The sequence below is a fragment of the Solanum lycopersicum genome, chromosome 1 (genome assembly GCF_036512215.1).
Source record: "Solanum lycopersicum chromosome 1, SLM_r2.1".
Lineage (NCBI taxonomy): Eukaryota > Viridiplantae > Streptophyta > Magnoliopsida > Solanales > Solanaceae > Solanum > Solanum lycopersicum.
Genome location: NC_090800.1, coordinates 79,472,927 through 79,488,304, shown reverse-complemented (window position 1 = coordinate 79,488,304; position 15,378 = coordinate 79,472,927). Strand labels below are relative to the sequence as shown.

The 15,378-nt window shown below is 37.5% G+C and overlaps 3 protein-coding genes across 14 annotated transcripts; all 3 read left to right on the top strand.

Annotated features, from left to right (window-relative positions):
• Window positions 1-3: 3 nt before the first annotated feature.
• LOC109119986 (bax inhibitor 1-like) lies at window positions 4-2,270 on the top strand. Its single transcript, XM_026029002.2, has 5 exons — window positions 4-226; window positions 659-802; window positions 885-976; window positions 1,600-1,753; window positions 1,948-2,270. The coding sequence occupies exons 1-5, from the start codon at window positions 116-118 to the stop codon at window positions 2,137-2,139; spliced, it is 693 nt and encodes a 230-aa protein (XP_025884787.1). The 5' UTR covers window positions 4-115; the 3' UTR covers window positions 2,140-2,270.
• A 2,459-nt stretch (window positions 2,271-4,729) lies between these two features.
• LOC104648907 (bax inhibitor 1-like) lies at window positions 4,730-7,098 on the top strand. The gene is made up of 5 exons (XM_026029001.2): window positions 4,730-5,201; window positions 5,440-5,583; window positions 5,664-5,755; window positions 6,376-6,553; window positions 6,660-7,098. The coding sequence occupies exons 1-5, from the start codon at window positions 5,103-5,105 to the stop codon at window positions 6,867-6,869; spliced, it is 723 nt and encodes a 240-aa protein (XP_025884786.1). The 5' UTR covers window positions 4,730-5,102; the 3' UTR covers window positions 6,870-7,098.
• Window positions 7,099-8,044: 946 nt separating this feature from the next.
• Window positions 8,045-14,081, top strand: LOC104648906 (uncharacterized). 12 transcript variants are annotated; one of them, XM_069291793.1, is made up of 5 exons: window positions 8,073-8,353; window positions 9,340-9,398; window positions 9,858-10,054; window positions 12,601-12,678; window positions 13,831-14,081. In XM_069291793.1, exons 1-4 carry the CDS (start codon window positions 8,329-8,331, stop codon window positions 12,647-12,649), a joined length of 330 nt encoding a protein of 109 aa, XP_069147894.1. In that variant the 5' UTR covers window positions 8,073-8,328; the 3' UTR covers window positions 12,650-12,678; window positions 13,831-14,081. The 12 variants fall into 12 exon arrangements, 8 of the variants coding, with proteins under 8 accessions (XP_069147899.1, XP_069147894.1, XP_069147900.1 ...); XR_011212788.1 differs by having other exon boundaries at window positions 8,074-8,353; window positions 9,329-9,413; window positions 9,898-10,054; XR_011212782.1 differs by having other exon boundaries at window positions 8,075-8,353; window positions 9,329-9,413; window positions 9,862-10,054.
• The last annotated feature ends 1,297 nt before the right edge of the window (window positions 14,082-15,378 follow it).

The window sequence follows — 15,378 nt, the reverse complement described above, 5'->3', positions numbered from 1 at the left end:
ATCCCAAAAAGGGCATTCCGTTGGTAACAAACTCTTCTGTGCAAAACTATAAATAGAACTGACGCTCCTCATTCTTCTTCATCACTTCCAATTTCTCTGCAAAAAGAAAAAAAAAATGAATTTCTTAGTGAATGCCGTGAATTTGTACTTCAATAGAAATTGGACAAGAAAAGACATGATGAGTTCTGCACCAATTACCCAGCACGCTCACACAAGCTTGCAAAAGGTAAATTTCCACTTTTTTTTTTCCTCTTTTCCTTCTAGTTGATCACAAATGTTGTAATTTAAGAAATCGCAATCGAGATTTTTCTGTATAGCTGATCAGAAGATGATGCTCATTTGATGAATTTCGGTTCTCCAAATATTGTTGATGATCGAAGTCAGTGTTTTTTTCTACAGTTTCTTGTAGTTCAGTAAGAAATAAGGCAACATTCTGTTTTCCGAAGATGAATTTAGATTCTAAGAAGATTTTGAAGAATTAGCATTTCGAATTGAGTTTTCCCTGTTCGGTATTGAAAGTTGTTTATATGTGAGTATCAAATTCACTTAGTTATATATTATGGTGATGGAAGAAAACATCAATGTTTTGAACAGTTTGATGAACTTAATTAATTTGTAAAGTTTCATATAAGTATTGATTAGTTTTATGAAACTATAGGTGTATCTTGCCCTCCTCTGTGCCATGTCGGCTGCTGCTTGTGGATCCTACTTGCACTTCATCGGGGAAGTAGGGGGGCTGTTCACAGTCCTTTCTTCTGAAGCAAGTTTACTCTGGCTTTACCATACACCACCATGGAGAGTGGTATACGATTTAATTATTCTTCCAAAATTGTTTAATTATTCTTCAAGTCGCTTCTTGTATCGTAAATCTTCTGTCTATGCAGCGAAAGAGGGTTGTGCTCTTGATGTATACTGCATTTTGTGTTGGTGCTTCTGTTGGCCCTTTTACCAAGTACTTCTTCGAAATCGATCAAAGGTAAGACTTGAAAGATGCTAAACATTGTTTAGATATGGTTGTTTTTACTGCTTTCTTGTCATATCATATTACCTTGTCGTTAATTGGTATATATACTTGTGATCACTTTATCTTTGATAATCATTAGATTTGTTTCAATTTTAAAATTCGAGTCTCCTACATGTACACCACTATTCTCTCTGAGAAAATCCTTAGTGTGTTGGTCACTTTCACAAGCACTGGCATTGGATTGGATGCATTGACATAAACATAGTCATTCTATGTTGTGTTCTGTATTATTCTTGCGTGCAGTTAGCTAAAAGTGGCTAGTAGGATTAACGTAGGTTTGGAGTCTGAACATCCCCGTAGTATTTGAAATTTTTTGCAGTAATGACTCTTGTTCGTAATCTGTTAGGCTTCATAGTGGAGAATCTGCATAATACATAGCTTATGAATGAGAAAATTTGAGAATTATGACTAGCAATGAGTTTTAGAATGTTGGTCTGATATTAACATTGAGCTAAATTGATGACTTGTAAGTTGTAACTAAGTATCATGGATTTAGGGGTCTGGAATGGAAACCGGAAACAGTTTTGAACTATATTGGCTTTGAGAACTATAACTTCAGAAATCTCTCTCTCCAGCGCTGTCGTTAGATTTTTGCAAGGTGCAGCAACTGTCTTTGGATGTTTCTGGGTTGCAGCCAAAGAAGAATGGGAAAGGAGCCAAATCTACACCATTGGCCTGTTTTACTCTCTAATGTATCTGTTATTTGGCATTTCTCAATGGACGTTAAAGGTAAGAAAGTTGTGTGCATACAATGTGTTCACACACACATCCTATAACTCAGTTCCCTTGTTCATAAAACAGTAACTTTGCATACAATTTCACTAATTACAATAATTTTGAACTTACTTTACTCTAGTTTTGAACTTGCCTTTGTCTACTGAATGAATGAATAATATGACTGACTTGAATAATGCTTATGACAGGCATGCGTTTTGCTTCCATTGTTCATGGTGTACCTTGTGGTATATAGCCAAGAGATATTGTACGATGCTCGATTTGGAGGAATTGACTTTGTCAATTGCACATTTACCATCTTCCTACATTTACCGGCTATAGTGGTCCATGCTATAAGACTCTGCCTGGTTGCAAACATTGAGCAACGCAGACAAAATTAATGCTGATACACATGGAACTATAGAATAAATAGGGAGTAGTATACAGATGTAGAACTTTGTAAATGATGAAAAAGTATGTCTTTGTGATGACTACATTTTACAGTAAATTCATAGTCTGAAGACAGAGATCAGTCTATTGCCTACTTAACTCGGAAATGAACAGATTTAAATGTTACATCATTTAAATGTGATTTTCGGCATGAGATACTTATCAACTTTTAAAAAATCAGTTGATCTAATCAGACTCCTAATGATTCTCATTATAAATAAAAGAAGTGAAGGAAAACTGTTGTTCACGTTGTAATTTTTTGCAAAAAGACATCACTTAACCAGTTATGATGTGTGACTTTCATAGTCTTAATAGATTTAGATACATAGCATTGCAAGAGTTAGAAGTTGGACGTTCAATTAATATAGTAGCTAAGGGTATGCAATTGGGGTTAGAAGCCTTACGTAATCTTCAAAGTACACTTGTGAAGCAGAACCATCAGTTGCTTATTTTCTACATCATATGAACAAATTTAACAGAAACCCTGTTATATGATAAGCATTAACTCCTATATCATATTTATCATCATGAGTTGTTATTTATTTTCTTTTTTTATTGGTTTGATAATTATTGAAATTGTATTTAGTGGACGTTTGACCATGAAAATAATTACTTTCTCCGTTTTATAAAGAATGGTCTAGTTTGACTTGGTACGGAGTTTAAGAGTATAAAAAAGACTTTTATATCTTGTGGTTCTAAATTAAAGTTAGGTTAAATGTACAAAATTGTCTTTTGATCTTATGGCCTAAACCTGTCACGTGAAAAGCTGAAATTAAAATGTTATAAAAAAAAAAGTCATTCATGTTTTAACAGACTAAAAAGAAAAGAAGGTCATTCCTCTTTAAACGAAAGAAATATAAAGTTAGCATAAAAAAAGAGTGACAAAGTAAGATCCATCATGTTAACCAAATAACCATATAGGCCATTTTAACTCCTCATGATCTACTTTAATGAAGCTCCAAAATTGTTTGTTATATTACAAATGCAAAGAAATTTGTGACTCGAGTCCTACGCTCACAGTTTCTAAATTTATTTGAAGTTCACAAAGAAGAATTTAATCTTTATAGGAAAAACCTCCTGATTGAATTTATGTCCACTCAAACTACTTTTTGAAATTTACTTGAATGGGGATAAAAATTAGAGTCCGAAATTCAAAGGGTAGAAAATATTAACAAAAATTCACAATGGTAAGTGCATTTCAGACGCACCACGTCATTGATACATCAGCACTACATTAGCGTCACGTCATTGTCACATCAGCATCACATTAAGCATATTTAAATCTTAATTTTTAATTATTTTTCTTTTTTTTATTTACTCACGATTTTAAAAAATAAAAAATCTCAAAAAATAAAAATTAATCCATGATTATAAGAAATATAATCTCAAAAAAATCAATTAAAAGAGATTCAAAATCTCAAAACGCACAAGAACACTCAATTTTTAAGATATAAATTAAAACAAATAAATTATAACAACTAAAAATTTAATTTGAAATGAAAAATTTATTGAGTTTCACTAAAAAGAGCTTCAAGTTCATCACATTCAAAATTTGCCAATAAGACTGATTTTAATTTAAAGCAAGAATAAATTGATGATTTTCCTTTTTTTTCTTGTTTATCACATTTTTTTGGGTTTATTGATAGAAATTAAAGGAAATAAGGGTGGGATGAGGCGTCTTGAAGAAGGAGAAAGAATATGAAAAGTTCAACAATGAAAAAAAAGAAGAAGAAAAGTGTGAAGCACCAAGATTCAAAGAGAAATAAAGAGGATAGGAGTGGGGGTTTGTTGGGCGTGGGGGGGGGGGGGGTCGAAGAAGAAGAAAGGGTATGAAGAGATGAAAAAAAAGATTATTCATAAAATGAAAATAATTGTGGTTTACTTTTTTTTTTTTCTTTAATTTTTGGTCTTTATGCGCCTTATTTATTTTGACTTGTCATGTTGTATTTTAATTCACTTGAAAAGAGATTAGAGAGGTAAATAGTTATCTATAAAGTTAAAGTACTAAAGTAAATTTTAGTACTAAGTTTAGACGGAAGTTTATGTATTTTACCTAAAAAAATAAATATGAAAATTATGTTGGACAATAAAAATGAATATTGCGTATATTTCTAATCCCGCCAATAAATCCATTTTCTTTAATTGACGAAAGTAGCCCTGTTTTATATATACCCATGTAACTGAAAAGGTAAAACCGTAAATATCCCAAAAATAAATAACGGCAAGGGGCATTCCGTTGGTAACGAACTCTTCTCTGCAAAACTACAAAAAGAGGTGACGAACTTAATTAATTCGCATTTTTCATATAATTATTGATCAGTGCATTACCTACTTTAACTTGAAAATGAGCAGATTGAAATATTTAAATTCTCTCTCTATTTTAATTACCTCAGTTCATTTGTAGTTTTTTTTAAATCTATATATATATATATATATATATATATATATATATATATATATATATATATATATATAATTCGAGCATTAAGAGTGTATGTTCATATGCTTCATTAGAACATGTCGTAATTAGAGTATTTAAATAAAATTTACTAATAAGTTTAGGATCTATAGATTATTCTGCCTTTGAAAAAAATATTATAACGACAAAATCACTCTATCTCAATAGAAAAATTTAGCACAAATTTACTGCAAATTTTATAAATATTTCCCGCCAATGATTTGAACATGAGGATTCTTTCTCTTGATTAAATTGACAAAAACACCCCTGCGATATTCACAAAACTCATCCCATAACTGAAAGGTAGAAGCGTAAATATTCCCACAAAGAGTAACAGCAAGGGTAGTAACAAACTCTTCTCTGTATAACAAACTACAAACACTTTTCTGATTCCATTTTCTCTCTGCAAAAAAAAAAAAAGAATTTTGCAGAGGCGAAGAAGAAGAAGAAGAAGAAATGAATGCTGTGAGAGCTTACTTCAATAGGGGTTGGAGAATAGATGACATGAAGAATACAGGATACCTTTACCCACATATTCACAAACACTTGAAATATGTGAGAATTTTTGTTCTTGAAGTTGTTGTGTCTCTGTTTTGGATTTTTCATTATTATGATCTTGTTATTGATTGATGTGAAATCTCAAGAGTATAGTATTGCCCGATAAATAGTGTTATTTTGCGTATTTTTTCAGGTTATCGATGAGTTGATTTAGCGTTTGTATTTGTCAGGAAATCGATTCGCTTTTTTTGTCTCTTTTTTTTCAAATGTTCATTAGCTTTTGATGATAATACAGATGTATTGTACCCTTTTCTGTACCCTGTTGAGCTCTACTGTTGGATCCTCCTTCCATTATATCTGGAACATCGGGGGCTTGTTCACTCTTCTTATTGCTTCTGGAACTATTTTCTTCCTTTTCACTACACCGCCATTAGAAAGAGTACGTGATCAATTTACGTTTAAATTGGTGAATTGTTGTTAAATTTGCTTCTTTTAATATCGAATCTTCTAACTCTGCAGAAGAAGAGGGTCTGCTTGTTGATCACTGGTGCCTTTTTTATAGGGGCTTCCATTGGCCTATTGACCAAATATCTCTTCGGAATTGATCAAGGGTAAGCCTCAAAAGATGTAAATATTCAGATTTCTGCTGTTGTAAGGAACTTGAATTTCATCGCTTTTTATAACATACATAGAGGGGGGATTGGTTACTTCTTATCCTTAGTTATAATTATCGGTAGTTCTACTCTGAATCCAGAAATAGAGAGATCATTCTATTAGACAAGACAAGGGTATTGGAATCGGATTAACTGATGGCATGAGACAGTCATCATTCTCCGTGGCGTTCTTGAAGTTAGATAAAAGTGGCTATTATGATCACATAGTTATCATACAACCTGGATAGTTATGAAAGTTAGTACCGTAATGGCTATTGTAGATAAGAAGTTAGGCTTGCACAGTGTCGGCTTACTTTATGAATGCGAGAGAAATTGAGCAATATGAATAGCTTTGTGTGTCTTAGTTTGTTAATAGGCTATAAACTCTGAATACATAACTTGTAACATCCAGTGCTTCTTCTCTGTTTCACGTAATAAGGGGATTGGACTGAATGGATTGACATAACCGAAATCAATCTGTTCTCTTCGAGCAAATAGCAAAATGTATCCTGATTTGGAGTTTATGCATTTGAATAGCCTTTGAATTGCAATGTTCGTAATCATATTTTGTTCTGTAGCTTTGTCATCAACATTTTGGCATGTACAACAATAGACTTTGGCACTTTCTGGGTGAGATCCCTGTTAATAAGGGACAGGAGCCTGTGTAACTGTTGGTGGTTGGTGATCCTAATGTTCTTTTGGTTTGCCTTTGCTTCTGACATCTTTGGTGGCCACAGTGCTCGATGGATGGTGCAAGTAATAAGCCGTCGTTTTCTATGAACATTGTTATAAGTACATATCAGCAGTTCAATGAACTCATTACTTTCGATAAACTCTAATTCTAAATTTGCCTGTCTCATAGGTATGGTCTTTGCTAGCGTTGTACATGTTGTTCATTTCGGTATATAGCAAAGAAGTGATGAATGATTCTCTTTACGGAGAAGTGGATTATGTAAATCGCGCATGCACCAACTTGTTCCATTTACCAGCTGTAATGGTCCATTTTGTTCGGGTACAAGTGGCTGGCATGCTTGAGAGCTTCAATCGTTGCATGAGGCTCCTTAACCGATAAGGAACTGTAAGAATGAATAAATAGCGGTTAGAATACACCTTAACAGATGGGAAAGTGTAAATGATGTACCGATACTACTGCATTGTACTGATTCAATTTATGTGATTGCTACTCTGACACTATGAGCTTTATGAATATCTTGGCAAATAATGCGTTCTTGAATACCCCATATATATGGTTCACTCTATATTAGCAATTTGTTTATCCCAAGTTATTTTTCATTACTTGGGCTCTTTCAAGTTGTGAGAGGACCAAACCAACCACAAGCTCTATTCAAGCCTGCTCGTAGGAAAAAATGTCTATTAAGTTCTACTCTGTACTTTGGACGCTACTGTCGATAACATTTGCAGAAGTCTTTATATCTCAACTAAAATTAAGATCCTGAGTTCATTATATTAGGATCGAAAAAACAAGATATCACGCAGAGGTTAATAAATCAAACTTTGAACGATGTTAATTAGAGAGAACATTATATCAAGATTTTATTATTAATATGCAGTAGACTAGTAACTGATTCGTAGTCAAATGTCACAGATATTTTCAGTAGATTTCTTAATACATATATGATATTGATTTTACAACGAAGTGTTGAGTAGGTGAGCATTATAGTTGACCTGGTTGTTCAATGGAACGATGATCCAATTTTCTCAATTTTTCGTGTGTATTAGCCTATAGATGTGACATTCCGTAGCACCCAAAACATTCACACAAAATACTTTATAAAGACCTCCGTAATGAGATGGGGAACAACGACGTAAATTGACATTATTTTTTTAACGCCCATTTCCGTATTTATGTCCTTTTTTAGGAATTACCCGAACTCCGATTTTTTTTGTACGTGTTAGCATATAGATCTAATGCTTCAAAGCACCAATCTTTTTTTCAAAAAATTTTATGTGAACCTTCATAATGAATTGAGAAACCAACACGTATACTTACAAACAAAAATGTAATACCCATTTCCGCATTTAATATGTTGGGAAACCACCACATATACTAACACCATTTTTTAACGCCCATTTTCATATAAATTCTCCGTCTAACTTTAATTTAAACGCAATCCACATTTACTAAAAATAGTATAATCTCACATATTCCATTCCTTACGTGTCTTCATATGAAGTCGAATTCAAACAGGCCCAACTTTGACCGCTACTATATCGGTATATATTACTTCACATTTTTCATTTCTCACAATAACGGCTTTCTTTCTTTCTTCTTCTCTTTCTTTCTTTTTTTTCTTCTTCTTGTTTTCTTGAGGAAGAAGGTGATGGAAAATTGTTAGTTTTTCGATTTTTTACATTGTAAAGAGGAAATGACGATGACCCACAATAGGTGTTCGTCAGTTTCGAGTGCGGTGACGAAGAGACAAGCAATGGTGGCGGATTCATCGGGGTTGGAGAACAATCAGGCCGGAAATTTCTAATATCTCGAATTTATACAACTGTATCTGCTCGTAATGGATTTCTCATTCCTCCAAACTTGTGAGTGTTTCTCTCTTTTGGTCTCTGTTTATTAGTGCAAGAAAATAATTGGATTACTGGGTTTTATCTTCTTTTTTTGATTACTGGGTCGATATTTCACTTTTTTGAATGTTGGGTATGGGGTTTCTTGGTTAAATTTGTGTAAATGTAGATGGGTTTTGTGATTTCTTTTTTGGGGTTTTTCTTCTTGGATCATTAAATAAGTAAAATGGTTAATGATTTGATTTAGATAGTTTTTCTGCGATTACATGGATACGTGGGGTTTCATGGAAAAAATTATGTGATTTGAGGGTTTTTGATATGAGGGGATTTGCAGGAAATGCTTTAGTTATCAAGGGATGTGTTTAATCTTTTTAAAGATTTGTAAGGATAGAAACCACTTTGTGGCACCTGCATCTTTAAATTATCATGTACCTCTTTTACTGTATTCTGACGTAGCTCGTCTGCTGATAGCAATCTAACATAGGCTACCTTTTTCACAATTCTTGAGTTAATGCTTACCACAACGTTATGTACTTTAGAGTGTGTTGTGTGAATGTTATGAGTTCAATGGAGTGTACTAGGCGCTTAGTTCTAGTTAGTTAAATAGAAAGACTGGTTTCATTTTTTGTATACAACCATAGGGTATATCTGCAGCCAGCCTATACAACACTCAGGATGGGCATATGAGAATTGAACTGAGCACTGCCCTGTCATGCTGCTGTTAGCATGCCGCATGTAACTAACATTGTATAATGACATTTAAAGGGCTCGTTACCGGGATCTCAATTCTAATAGTGTGATTTCGTCCTCATGTTATCCACTACTACACTCTCCCCAATTTGTCAAGCATGTGACTTCTACACTCCAATGTCCTCGCATTTCATTACCCCGTTCCCCTCCAAATTAAACTCAAAAGAAAAGGGTATTGTATAGGATACCGTAGTTTGTGAAGCAATTGGTTGTGTATTCATGTATACCATGTCTGTTTCTCAGTGATGCTGCAGTTGTAATGCTCTCAGGTCAAGTTGCAGATGGATTGACTACTATATTTGCTGGGGAACTGGTATCTCTCAAGAACGTAACTACTACCTAAACTTTGTCCTTATTTCACCTACTGAGTTTTAAAGCATCTATTATATTTTTCTGGAAGGTGGATTAGATGACTTAAGAAAAACATGTTAAGACATTTTAATATCATTTCCTAAAAGAGATTATGAAGTCGTTGATAGATGAAAACATGCTCAACCATTTTCACGATTTCTCATCTAAACATATGTTTGTCTATTATAAAATGTATAGTTTTTCTTGTATGAGTATTCCAAATATATTATTTATGCAGCCATTTTCTTTATTATATATTGGTTAGTTAAATGCAATAAGTAATTTTTGACATGAGAACAGCACATAGTCTTTTCAGGAGTAATAACAATTACGCCTCTTATCCCCAGATAATAGTGCATACCTTTATTTTTTTTCTTTATTATTGAACCTTCTAGCTAATATTTGTTGTTCTACCTGATAGATAGACAGATTTGGGCATTTTGAAGTATGGCATATTGCAGGATCTCTCTTGGTTGCTGTCTCATTTTCTTCCATGTTTGGCGGTTGCTTGCCTTGCAAACTTATTGGTTCTGATTCGGCCATGCTGCAAACTATTGGTTACAGTGTGTTCGCTGCAATCTTCAATGTGGGATGGGCTGCTTCTCAAGTATCGCACATGTAATGTTTGCTCCTATCTATCTTCTTGTTCTAAATATTATAAGACTGCCAGGTTTGCCCATTTACTCCTGAAAACCTTCTTACGGCACGATTAACATATTAGTGCAGTATTTGGAGGGCTGTTTTCTTTGACTAAGTAAAAGATCTAGATCCTCCATCATTCCTTTGTAGAAAAAAAAAACCCAGCTAATTCATGTCTTCCTTCTCCTCCTCAAGTTATAAGCAATAAGAATGTGAATGGCAATCCATGTACTTTCCACCCCTAAAAAAAGTTATCTTTCTCCATGTTCATCAAAAAGAAATACTCTCCTGTTGCTGCAGTAAACTATATGACTGGATAGTAATTTTTCTGATTATGTGCATAGTAGATCATTTCTACTGAATGGACTGAATAGGAACTATTACTCAAAGGATTCATGTAGCTGACCTCAACTAATTTGTGATTGAGGCATAGAAGATTATTTATGTCGATTTCTTACTTTGAAGGGAATATTAGCTTTCAAAATGGAAGAAGCTAAAGAAAATCGGTTAGAATTTTAGCTTTCGTCAAAAGGATAAGTAGGAATTGTAGGACAAATTACATATTCCCGTGTTACTTTTATCTCTTTCGAATAAATAAAATAAAAATAACTCTGTTAGGTTCCTCGTTCAATATCCATGTTCCCTATACTTGCATTCTAACTACACTATCTTTCTCTATTTCTCCTTCACTTGCTCACATTCACTCTTCTTGGAACTCTTTTTAGCTACTATTGAGTTATCTAATGAATCTATTTAATGCAGGTCTCGTGGGGGCCTCGGGGCACGACGCCTCGAGGGGGGGGAGAAGGGGGGAGGGTAGGGCCTCAGGGCACGGCGCCTCGAGGTTCGGAAGGGGGGGGGTAGGGCATCGGGGCACGGCGCCTCGAGGTTCGGGGAGGTGGGGGGTAGGGTAGGGCCTCGGGGCACGGCGCCTCGAGGTCCGGGGAGGTAGGGTAGGGCCTCGGGGCACGGCGCCTCGAGGTCCGGAGGGGGGGGAGGGGGTAGGGCCTCGGGGCACGGCGCCTCGAGGTCCGGGGAGGGGAGGGGGGGAGGGCCTCGGGGCACGGCGCCTCGAGGTCCGGGGAGGGGAGGGGGGTAGGGCCTCGGGGCACGGCGCCTCGAGGTCCGGGGAGGGGAGGGGAGAGGGGGGTAGGGCCTCGGGGCACGGCGCCTCGAGGTCCGGGGGGTGGGGGGTAGGGCCTCGGGGCACAATTGTAATGACCCTTATTGTCATTTTAGTGTTTTGTCTTCTGTACATCGTTTAGAGCGTTCCTATAGCGATTCCAAGTCATTTATGACTTGCTGGGACTGACAGATCGGTCACCTGGTCATTCGTTTGGTTATTGTGTGAGTTTTAGTATTTTTGGAGCTTATGAACCTTGAACGATCATTTTCGATCAAAAGTTCAAGAAGATGACATCAGAATCTAATTCTGAAGATTCCATCAGTTCCAGAAGGGTCATTTTAGTCTAGTAGCATTGTCGACATGACTCCCAAAGTTTTCAATGTGAGTTGGTGGGATTAGGCGTTTTAACTTTAAGTTTAAAGGCTAAGTTTGACTTTAGTCAACATTCTGAGTAAACGCGCTCGGATGATAATTCCGTCAGCGCGGTTAGCCCCGGAATGTCGAGTTTGGTCTAGTTTGACCCTTCTTTCGGGTTTTGAGGTTTTTGATATTTTTTCGAGCCCTTTTGTGGTTTTTGACTTAAAATGGCCATTGGAAGTGGGACCCACATTTTATCGAGATGATCTCTGATGAAAATTTCGACTGCGCCTTTGAGTCCGGAATGTCGACTTTGGTAGGGTAGCATATCTATTTTATTTTTATCAGGTTCCGAACGGATTTGGAGCACCCGTCGGAGACTTTAAAGAAAGTAGGCAAAGCTGAATCTGGTGCAGCCCCTTTGAAAGCCCAACTTTCAGCTTTGTGTCTTACTTTGGAATCTTGATATCTTGAGCTATACAACTCCAAATTGGGCGATTCAAAAGGCTAAGTTGTGAGATTTTTCGAGGGCAACGCATTGGTGAGCTTGGAATCTGATTTGGGGACCCGATTTGAGGTAAATTTTGGGTTTTAGCTGCTGTCATAGCTCATTTTCGAGCACAAGTTTTGGGAAATTTTAGAAGGTAATTTCTTGGCCATTTTAGGTCCGAATCAAGTGATTCAAGAGCCTATATTGTGGGGTTTTTCGTGAGGATCGTCGTGGTGTGGTTGGTTTTGGCGGTTGGAGCTTCATTTTTGGTAAAATCTTGTAAGTAGCTGCTGCCATAGTTGCTTATTTTTAGCTTAGAATTTGGGTTCTTTTGTTGCATGTTCATGTTGGGACTGTTTTGAGTCCTGAATTGTGCTCCATTCTGGTATACAAGTTTCGAGAGTTATTTAGGACTTTTATTTGGGGTTAATTCGGGATTTCTCAACGCGGATCCCACTTTTTCCATTTTGACCGTGAAATTGACCCGTCTCCGTTTCTTGCGATTTTAGTGTTTAAATGACTGTAATAACTTTGTGACTCTATTTCTGATAGTGTATCAACGTTTCGAGGCCTTTTAGAAAGTAAAAGATCTGGGGAGTGAATTTTGGAGCGCGCGTGATCTGCGTTCAGGTAGGCTATGATTTCTCTTCTTAGATTGAACTCGAACATGTGAATGCATGTTGATTAGTTGGGATTTGGGTTGGGTAGTTATTGGATCATGCATAAGTGTTAAAAATCATATTTTCGCCCTTTTCTGAGAATTATCGGGTAACTGTGAGCATGTTAATTGTTATTAATTGACCTTCTTTGCTATATGAATTATTTGTATGTTTGAATACTGGTTGTCAGAAGTATGTTGGGCCTTAGTTTAGGTTTGACTAGGGTTTTCCTTAGAAATGCATGATTCAAGTTCGGTAGGACTTAGTTTAGCCCCGATGTCGCTCGGCCGGCTTAAATCCTTGTAGACTGATGTAGCAGACTTGAGTCTGATAGTTGGTTATTTAGAAAGACGATGAGCTTGCTCTAGCGATAGTTACTCTTATTTCTTCGATGTTACGGCTTCTCGAGTTACGTCAGTGACAATGATTTCCGCTCCGTGATTCAAAGTTGAGTTTCTATTCGACTTTAAGGTCTTACATTGATTAGCTAAGTCTGGATGGTGTTCCATGGGTTTATATGATTATGGATAGATAAAGACTCTTTCAGCAGCTATATCGACATCTTTGTCGGGTATCCGGATTTAAGGTCCGGCCTCGAACATCCACATACTTATGTAGAGCATCCGGTTAGAGGTCCGGCCTCAAGTAAGTAGAGCATCCGGTTAGAGGTCCGGCCTCAGTTATTTATATTTTGCGATTGGCTACTTGTGTAATTCTGGTGAGTGTCCGGTTCAAGGCCCGACCTCCGTACCGTCAGATTTTACTTTTTGGTTCGGTGTTCTTTGGCCTCGAGTTTTATTCTCCTTAAGTTATAGTTATTTTGTGTACTCGTCGAGCTTATGGGGGTCCGTTCGGGTTTTTATTTAAACTTGTGCACGAGTGTACCTTCTGGGCTTATGGTGGGTCCAGTTAGGTGTAGTTAGCTTATTTATATTAATTTAGTTAGATTTTTATACACTCATGTGCATTATTGTGTTACTTAGCCTTCTGTTCTTGACCTTTAGTTTTGTGATTCCGTCTTTTCATAGTGCTTTACTTTTCTAGTTCAGTCGGCCTATGATGCCTGCTGGGTACCTGTTATTTGGTACTTATGCTACGCTCTGCATCTATTTTCGTGATGCAGGTCCGAGCACCGGTAGTCAGCGTTGATCGAGTTTGAAGAATTTCTGGTCTGGAGACAGGGGTGAGCACACAGCGTTTTGTACTATTTCAATCTCCATCTATTTATATAAAGACTTGTCTTTTACTTTTCGAGACAGTCTAGTTTCGGCGGTCCACTGTTGGGACTTGTACTCGTTTTGTTGGTAGCTCTGTATTAGTGACTTCCAGGTTCTGGGAGGGATCCTTTATTGTATTTATGTTTTGGTTTGCTTATGTTGTTATAGTAATTTTTCTTAGCCTTGTTTAGTTTCTACCCTCACACCAAGTATGTGTGGTTCTGGGTTGTGGTTTGGCTTACCTACTGATGGGTTATAGTAGGTGCCTTCATAGCTCGAGAAATTGGGTCGTGACAACAGCTCCTCGAGGTCCGGGGGGTGGGGGGTAGGGCCTCGGGGCACGGCGCCTCGAGGTCCGGGGGGTGGGGAGGTAGGGCCTCGAGGCACGGCGCCTCGAGGTCCGGGGAGTGGGGGGGTAGGGCCTCAGGGCACGGCGCCTCGAGGTCCGGGGGGTGGGGGGGTATGGCCTCGGGGCACGTCGCCTCGAGGTCCGGGGGGTGGGGGGTAGGGCCTCGGAGCATGGCGCCTCGAGGTCCGGGGGGTGGGGGTAGGGCCTCGGGGCACGACGCCTCGAGGTCTGGGGGGTTGGGAAGGGGGTAGGGCCTCGAGGTCCGGGAGGGGGGGAGTAGGGCCTCGGGGCACGGCGCCTCGAGGTTCGGGAGGGGGGAAGTAGGGCCTCGGGGCACGGCGCCTTGAGGTTTATGAAGCATTTCTAGAAGGGGTGGAGAGGTGGAGGACCAGAGGCTGCAGACACCAAGTTTACGGAGACTTTAGAAGTTTATGAAGCATTTCTAGAAGGGGTTTCTTCTGGATGTGACCTCGCTTTAGCCGATGACTTTAATGTTAGCAGCTCTTGTGTTGGGAAGGTAAGATCGTGATTCATTGTGATGCACCTACTTATAACAAGTAATGAATTTGCTTAACTTTGTTTCACCAAGTTTTGTACCATAAATATTGATTTTACAAAGAAGTTGCTAAGGGAGGTGGACTCGGTTGTTCAATTGAACAATTGCTTAGCTTTGTGTATATATTTGTATTCTTGCTATCTAAATGATACACTGTTGGGTTTTAGGCTATTAATGCATGAGACTGCCGAGCTGTACTTGGAGAGGCAATTGACATGTCTCACGACCATTAGATTAAATTATCTATGAGAGAGGCTTATGAGAGGTTTAATGACATTTTCTTTTACATTTTTGAATCCATTTGATGGGAAAGTTAATGAGAAGGCAATGATTCTTCCACTAAATTAAAGTTTTCTCTTCACTTTATTGAACCATACACTGTGTTTATCTAATTTGTGAAGAGGGAAGCCAGGATATTATAAATTGGCCCATATACCTAATTTCATGAGACTCAAAATTGACCAATGCCAATTAAGCCCATACAATTGCACTGACCGTTACAGCTTGGAAAGTGATTCTCTCCCTTGTATCTAAATAAAAATAGCTCCC

What these genes read in the sequence shown, in the direction of transcription:
- LOC109119986 (XM_026029002.2), top strand. Translation starts at nt 116, where the DNA reads ATGAATTTCTTAGTGAATGCCGTGAATTTGTACTTCAATAGAAATTGG. An exon ending in ATACACCACCATGGAGAGTG is followed by an intron (nt 803 to 884) that starts GTATACGATTTA and finishes CTGTCTATGCAG; the next exon opens with CGAAAGAGGGTTGTGCTCTT. An exon ending in TTTCTCAATGGACGTTAAAG is followed by an intron (nt 1,754 to 1,947) that starts GTAAGAAAGTTG and finishes TGCTTATGACAG; the next exon opens with GCATGCGTTTTGCTTCCATT.
- LOC104648907 (XM_026029001.2), top strand. Translation starts at nt 5,103, where the DNA reads ATGAATGCTGTGAGAGCTTACTTCAATAGGGGTTGGAGAATAGATGAC. An exon ending in TTCACAAACACTTGAAATAT is followed by an intron (nt 5,202 to 5,439) that starts GTGAGAATTTTT and finishes ATGATAATACAG; the next exon opens with ATGTATTGTACCCTTTTCTG. An exon ending in CTCTTCGGAATTGATCAAGG is followed by an intron (nt 5,756 to 6,375) that starts GTAAGCCTCAAA and finishes TTTGTTCTGTAG; the next exon opens with CTTTGTCATCAACATTTTGG.
- LOC104648906 (XM_069291792.1), top strand. Translation starts at nt 8,329, where the DNA reads ATGGATTTCTCATTCCTCCAAACTT. An exon ending in TTTCTCATTCCTCCAAACTT is followed by an intron (nt 8,354 to 9,339) that starts GTGAGTGTTTCT and finishes GTGATGCTGCAG; the next exon opens with TTGTAATGCTCTCAGGTCAA. An exon ending in GCTTCTCAAGTATCGCACAT is followed by an intron (nt 10,055 to 12,600) that starts GTAATGTTTGCT and finishes TATTTCTGATAG; the next exon opens with TGTATCAACGTTTCGAGGCC.